General features: G+C 40.4%; 2 protein-coding genes across 3 annotated transcripts in view; both read right to left on the minus strand.

Moving 5' to 3' along the window:
• SLC16A12 (solute carrier family 16 member 12) overlaps nt 1-6,948 on the minus strand; it is a 48,377-nt gene that overhangs the window by 40,526 nt on the left and 903 nt on the right. For both annotated transcript variants that reach the window (XM_017510135.2, XM_017510134.2), the window contains exon 2: nt 6,825-6,836. The gene's annotated coding sequence lies outside the window, so the exon portion shown is untranslated. The remainder of the gene's footprint in view (nt 1-6,824; nt 6,837-6,948) is intronic.
• On the minus strand, nt 2,667-5,261 carry LOC108290347 (protein SPT2 homolog). The gene is given in 4 exon segments (XM_037731920.1): nt 2,667-3,838; nt 3,840-4,578; nt 4,581-4,934; nt 4,937-5,261. Coding segments are annotated over 4 exon segments (2,016 nt in total). The 3' UTR covers nt 2,667-3,240.

Below are 6,948 nucleotides of genomic sequence, written 5' to 3' on the forward strand. Positions count from 1 at the left end.
TGTCACCCAGGCTGGAGTGCAGTGGTGCTATCTTGGCTCACTGCAACCTCTACCTCCTGGGTTCAAGCGATTCTCCCACCTCAGCCTCCCAGTAGCTGGGATTACAGGCATGTGCCACCATGCCTGGCTACTTTTTTGTATTTTTAGTAGAGACGGGGTCTTATCATATTGGCCAGGCTGGTCTCAAACTCCTGGTCTCAAGCGATCTGCCCGCCTCGGCCTCCCAAAGTGCTGGGATTATAGGTGTGAGCCACCACACCCGGCCAGACTTTTTTGTTAACAGTCTTTCAACCTTTTCATGGCACACACGTAAGGCTGCCTGTGACATGTGGTGCCCTGGCCTCCAACTGGACATAACTGCATTTATAGTTTAGAGAAAATACAAAGTTCTGAAAGCATCCTTAAAAGAAGTGCCCTTTGCTTTGACACAGCAATGTCAAAAGCAAGTGGGACTGTGCAATCAGGGCCATGAGTTTTATGAAAACTCCTTTCCTTTCACATCATTTGTTAGAGAATGCTGTACGCATGATCATGTAACATTATTACAATCATGAAATATTACTACATTCGTGATTAACATTACCCAAAAGGCACATCTTCAAATGTTGAATTAAGAAAATCTGAAAATGAAAACAGTAGAGACTACATTAAAAATCAAGCATTTAATTTGTAAACCTTAATGAAATAACAGTTTACTCCAGTTTCTTCAAACGTTTGTGAGCTTTTTGTAAGAATGGTCAGGAAGTGCAGAAGAATAACATGGAAGACAGGATTTGGAAGCAAGGCCAAAATTTAAAAGACTTAACCTTTTTTTTTCCTTTTAAATGAGCCACAGAAGTGATCTTTTATAATGTTGATGGAAATCAACATTTGTGTTATAGAAATGCACTCAGAAGTAACAGACACATAAGGTTAAAACCTGATTTTTCCTACTAAGTTCTGGAAATGTATTCTAACACAATGGTGCCTTTCTGTACAAATAACGGTACCATATCATAAATTTACTGCTAGTACACTTTAAGCCACCAAAAATGTTTCAGCTGTGAAAAGCACTTGATTGTAATGACAGATTTCAGAGTCTGAATGTTGAAAAAAATATATATCCAAGAAAAAACGTTTGAAGGGGGAATAAAAACACATAAATGGCAGCAGAGGAACTGATGTTCTAAGCCTGTTTTATTACATGGGACATCACACTACCCTTAAATCAATTTCACTGAAGGTATTTGGGATGGGTGAAATGAAATCAATAGGATTTCTGCTACCAGTGTGACAGTTCTATACACAGTTACAAAGGGTGTTATTCCCAGTGATGAAGACACCTTTCATGGGATTCAATTTAAAAATTAAATCTTTGCATTTTGAAAGTTTGAAGCTCAATTCAAAACAAGTCAGTCTTAAAAGACTGGCTCATCAGAAGATCAAACACCGCATGTTCTCACTCATAGGCGGGTGTTGAACAATGAGAACACATGGACACAGGGAGGGGAGCACTACACACTGGGGTCAGTTGGGGGGAAATAGGGGAGGGACGGTGGGGGGTGGAGAGTTGGGAAGAGATAGCAAGGGGAGAGATGCCAGATGTAGGTGATGGGGAGGAAGGCAGCAAATCACACTGCCACGGGGGTACCTATGCAACAATCTTGCATGTTCTTCACATGTACCCCAAAACCTAAAATGCAATAAAATAAATTAAAAAAAAAAAGACTGGCTCATATGGTCCCATTAAGGAAGGCTAACAATGGTAATCTGTAATACCCAAACTTGAAGAATAAAGAATTTATGGATAAAAAGGAATAAACCAAAACATTTGGTCTGCTGAAGTGTAAGGGCCTGTTGTAGGACAATCCCTCTTACTTCCTAAGCCCTACCATACAATGGCTTAAGAAAGCCAGAACATTTATTGTAGAACTGTTGTACAAGCTGATGTCTCACTTACCCCAAGCCTTCGTACTTACAGTCAAGGACAAATGCTCTCTAGCATCATATCTCATTTTCTGTTGCAGACAGTTCTTGAGACTTGGCTTCCTTCCAGCTTCATCCTAAGTCAGCCTGATTGGAACTGCCTGGACTTGAAGCTTAAGGGATTTCAAGTCTATATTTATGACTTTAAAAGGGTAAAAATGAATTTCCACAGCTCAGTAAAATACTTGATAACAGGGAACATCCCTTCCTACCCGGGCGGAAAAATCTCTTCACAGTGCATAGTTTGAAATCAAAGAGCAATATGGGCAAAAAGAGAAGATGGCGCTCTCGATAACCGTAAATTTAGTTTTTGGTTTTCTGCCTTTAATATTTGCTAACGAATTCAAGCTAAAAATGAAAAGTCATTAATGTCAAGAGGTATGGGGGCACCTTGGGATTTCAAAATATCTTTATGATGGGGGAAGGGAGTGGGGAGCCTCACATGTTACTTCCTTATTTTATAAACTATTACTCTTCAAATCTCATCTTTGAATAAAATATTTTTTCTTCAATATACAAATGATTTTTTTTAGATAAAAAAATCAATCAGCACAGTGACCTTGTCTATCTTACACTAAAGCCAACATAACTGAAAGGAAAACTTAGAAAAGAATATTTATACTGTTATAACCTGTATTTTAACTTAAAAATTTTTTCATTAATTTCTAACCACTTAAATTAATGAGTCAGAATGCTCAGCATCCAATCCATGAATAATACAGAATATAATTTATTCTACTTTGTACTTCAAAGTCACAGGATGACATCCATAAGTTAGTTATAAATCCTACTCTACATTTTCAAGTTCTCAATCCATAGATTAGGACAAGTCACTTTATTGCTGGCAACATTCATGGAAGGTCCAGGTTTCTCATAAAAAGACTAAGTTTGATTGGGAGCAGGGCAGTACCCTACTCACAGATTAGCAGAAGAATAACAGAAGTCAAGAGACAACCTTTTTTTTTTCCTTTCAAAGTAGCAAAGGAACAATAAAAGATTGGCTGACTGGTGAGTGGCCCCACATTAGAGTACATAGCTCATCAGGATCAAGGCTGGCATCTCTGAACAGTTAACTTCATAAGAGCACAAGTGGGCATTATATCATCTGCATTACAGATTTCACCCTGGAAAATATCTGAAAATATTTTATGCTCAAATGACAGTATGCATTCCTTCTCCTTGAGTACCCAAGTATAAATCTAAATGATAAGGAGGCTTCAGTCTGAAGGCAGGAAATCCTTGCAGCAGAGAATTTCACAAAAATAAAAGCAGCTGCTAACGCCTCTTCAGCTTCTTGGCCCTTCGACGTTGCATTTCTTCTTCTTCACGTCTCATTTCCTCTAAGTCCTCTTGCATACCTAGTCTTAAGTTCTTTGCTTCTTCCTTCTGCTGCTCTTTCCAACTACTTTCCATGTAACGTAAGGCATAATCACTTTCATCTTTGTATTTTTTTTGGTCATAACCAAAGATTTCTCTAATGTGCTTGGATATTTTTTCCTGAGGCTCTCCTTTATCTTCGATAAAATCTTCCATTTCAGAGTCATATTCATCATCATCGTCATCCTCCTCTTCATAATCTCGCTGCCTTTTGTAACCAGTAGGGAAGGGAAGCCTTTGAGGACCTTGGGCAGATCTGTAGCCATATAGGGGTGACTTCATTCCATTCATCTGTCCATTGCTGGACTGGCTAATGATATTCTTGGAAGAAATTGTTTCTGAGACAACAGTACACTTAGGCTTTATGGTGGGACCTGAGCTACTAACTGTTTGCCCAGGTCCCAAGCTACTCACTGGTCTTCCTGGGACTGAACTACTGACAGTCTGCCCAACTGGAATTGAGCTACTTATGGATCTCCCCAGGCCACCAACTGAGGCCTGAGCCACTCACTGGTTGTCGAAGTTCATGTGGACTGCTCGTAGGCCGCCCAGGGCCAAGAGAGCTGCCCAACAGTCTTGCAGAACTACCTGAACCACTGATAGGTCGCCCAGGGCCACTTGAGCTGCTTGCAGGTTGTCCAGGGCCACATGTACCAGTGACTGTCCGCCCAGAGGGATGTGAGCCATTGGTTGGCTTCTTGGACCCACTGATTGATCGCTCAGGTCCTGAGCTGGGGCTGCCATTCTGGCGCCTGGGCACAGCGCCAGAACTAATTGTGGGCCGAGCAACTCCTGTGCTGGGCTGCCCAGGGGCTGAGCTAGAGCTGCTGCCTAGCTGCTTGACACCTGGACTCTTAGCCTTATCGTGTGGGGTGACCATGGACCCAGGCCTGGAATGGCTAGGATTGGATGGAGATTTTTTGGCTTTGTGCTCCATAGCAGATTTCTGAGTCCTGCTAGCAGAAGTCTTTGGAATACTTGGTGAACAGGTGCTGGAAGGAGGCTTTCCAGCTCCATTGAAAACAGGTCTGTCATGACCCTCACGAAGTAAGGGTTGGGAGCTATTGCCAGATCCTGTCTTGATCCTCTCTCCTGGCATGGATTTGGATGAAGACAAAGCTAAGTGCTTCTCATTGGCCATCATGGGTCTTGATTTCTTCTCAGCATGAGGAAGGGGCATTCCTTTGGAAGAAGGATGCCTGTCTCCAGAAGCTTTGCTAAGTTTTGTGCCCACACTTTCTGAGAGGGTGTCTTTTTGGACACAGTTGGAGGTAGTTTAGCATCTGTCTCAAGTTTTTTTCTCCTACGCTTTCGTTCAAGGAATTCTCCCTCCCCAGGTTCTTCTGCAGTCATAGGTCGCTTTTCTGATTTCTTCACTACCTTGATGTCCACTGGTTCAAACTGCTTTTTCTCAGCCAGTCTGAGTAAATCAGTGAAGTTCATGGGTGGTGGGGCACTTTTAAGGGGGACCTTTGGTTTGCTTTCAACTTTGGGAGGTTCTTGCTCTTCCTCATACTCCTGCTCTGACTCTGCATGATTGTATTCAAGGAATTCATTCTCTTCTTCCATTTCATACTCTTGGTCAGTTCCATTGCCTGCCTCTTCTTTGACTTTTCCTCAGTAAGGATCCCATCGTAACCATGGAAATTATCCTTTGTCCTCTTGGCCATAGCTCTTGCTTTCTTGTCATGTTTGAGCTCAATTCGCTTTTTCACTAGTTCTTTTCTCCTCTTCTCCTCTAAGGCTTTTTGTCTGAGTTCCTCTTCTTTCCATTTAAGAAAAGTCTGTACAGCTGCTGATTGGACACCTTTAACTTTTGGGTCTTTTTTTGGAGGCCCCACTGCCAAACTATACCTTTTTGGCACATTGTTGACACCTTGTCCCTTGGAAGCTATCAGGAGAATTTCTCTGAAGTCCATGTTGGGCCGAGGCAGGAGAGGCTGGAGAGGCTGCGGCCAGGCACTCGGAAAGGGCTGACAGCACACCTAACCGAGGCGCCCAGCTACAGCCAAGTGCACGGCCTCGGCAGTCCCACTCCCACCCCTCATGCTCTTTTTATACAAAGTAGTAAAGCCATTTGTACATAGTGGCAATTAAGTGTGTACATTTCATTCTTTTTCCACTTAACATCAATTCACATCAGCTTTTCTATATACTTGGCATAGTTCACATTTGCCTATATATATATGTATATGTTTGCCTATATATATCATATATCTAGATTCGCCTATATATATACATATATATAGATATATGTATATATATACACATATATATATAATGTTTAGGTTTGCTCTCTTTATTTAAACTTACTAAGATTTTGTTATTGCACCAATACCTGAGAGTTTTGCCTTTGAAACTACCTTTTTTCATACATGGATTGAAGGTTTCCTCCTCACTTTTTATCTGCCCAACAAGCTAAAAACGAGAATCTACTGGTGGAAAGATAAACCTGTATGATTGTTTTTTTTTAAGGTTGGCTACTATCTAACTGACACTTTGATTTTTTTCCTTTTTTTATATATGTGAGTGTGTGTATGTGCATGTGTGTGTGTAAAACAAAAACAAAAACCAAAAAAAAAAAAAACAACGTATTCCAGCATGGTCTTTCACTCTAATTTTCAAAATTGTTCTCCTTTTACAAAGTGATGCAATATTTGATGAGTAAATAACATGGAATGAAAAAGTCCACTTTAGGACAACTGCACTAGACAGGATGAGAATACAATGTTCTTTCTCATGGCATTTCAGGCTCACATGAGGAAATCATTCTCTTTTTCTTTGATAAACTTGTTGACGGAATGCTGACAATGATAAAATTGTCTTCACCAGAAGCTAGAAGAAAAACAATATTTTCAGGATAAAAATAAGTAAAGTCTTGAGTTACACTGAATAGTTTTAGAATCTTTGAATGAGATAGCCCAAACAGAGAAAATAAATGTTTGTGAATTTCTGAAAAATAATCGTCTATAACATTTAAAAGTACAATTTAGACTGTACTTAATGATTTGTGTCTTAAATCCATACTCCTCACTTAGCACGTCAAATAGCACAAATTCAGTTTACTTTGGATTCTCATTTCTCAAGAACACAGCAGAAAAAGGCCGAAGTATAGCTACAGACTACGGTATAAAGTTAATACACATTCTTAGAAGCGTTCCAAAGACCAATGTAGTCAATGTATTTTTACTGTGTACTCTACACTAACAAGTTTTATGTTATGGGATTTAGACCCATCAACAATAAAGTTTAATCACAGTGTGGCAGAAAATAGTATTCAATGTATAACCAAGGATGAGAAGTCATAGTTAAGACTCTAATAGAGGCCTGGTGCAGTGGCTCATGCCTATAATCCCAGCACATTGGGAGGCCAAGGTGGGCAAACTGCTTGAGCCAAGGAGTTTGAGACCAGCCTGGGGAACATGCTGAACCCTGACCCTACAAAAAAAATACAAAAAAATTATTCAGACTACAGTGTGTACCTGTAGTCCCAGCTACTAGCGATGCTGAGACAGGAGGATCGTGAGCCAAGATCACACACCACTGTACTATAGCCTGGGTGATAAGAGTGAGACCCTGTCTCAAAAAAAAAAAAAAAAAAAAAAA

The sequence above is a fragment of the Cebus imitator genome, unplaced genomic scaffold (genome assembly GCF_001604975.1).
Source record: "Cebus imitator isolate Cc_AM_T3 unplaced genomic scaffold, Cebus_imitator-1.0 Scaffold431, whole genome shotgun sequence".
NCBI lineage: Eukaryota > Metazoa > Chordata > Mammalia > Primates > Cebidae > Cebus > Cebus imitator.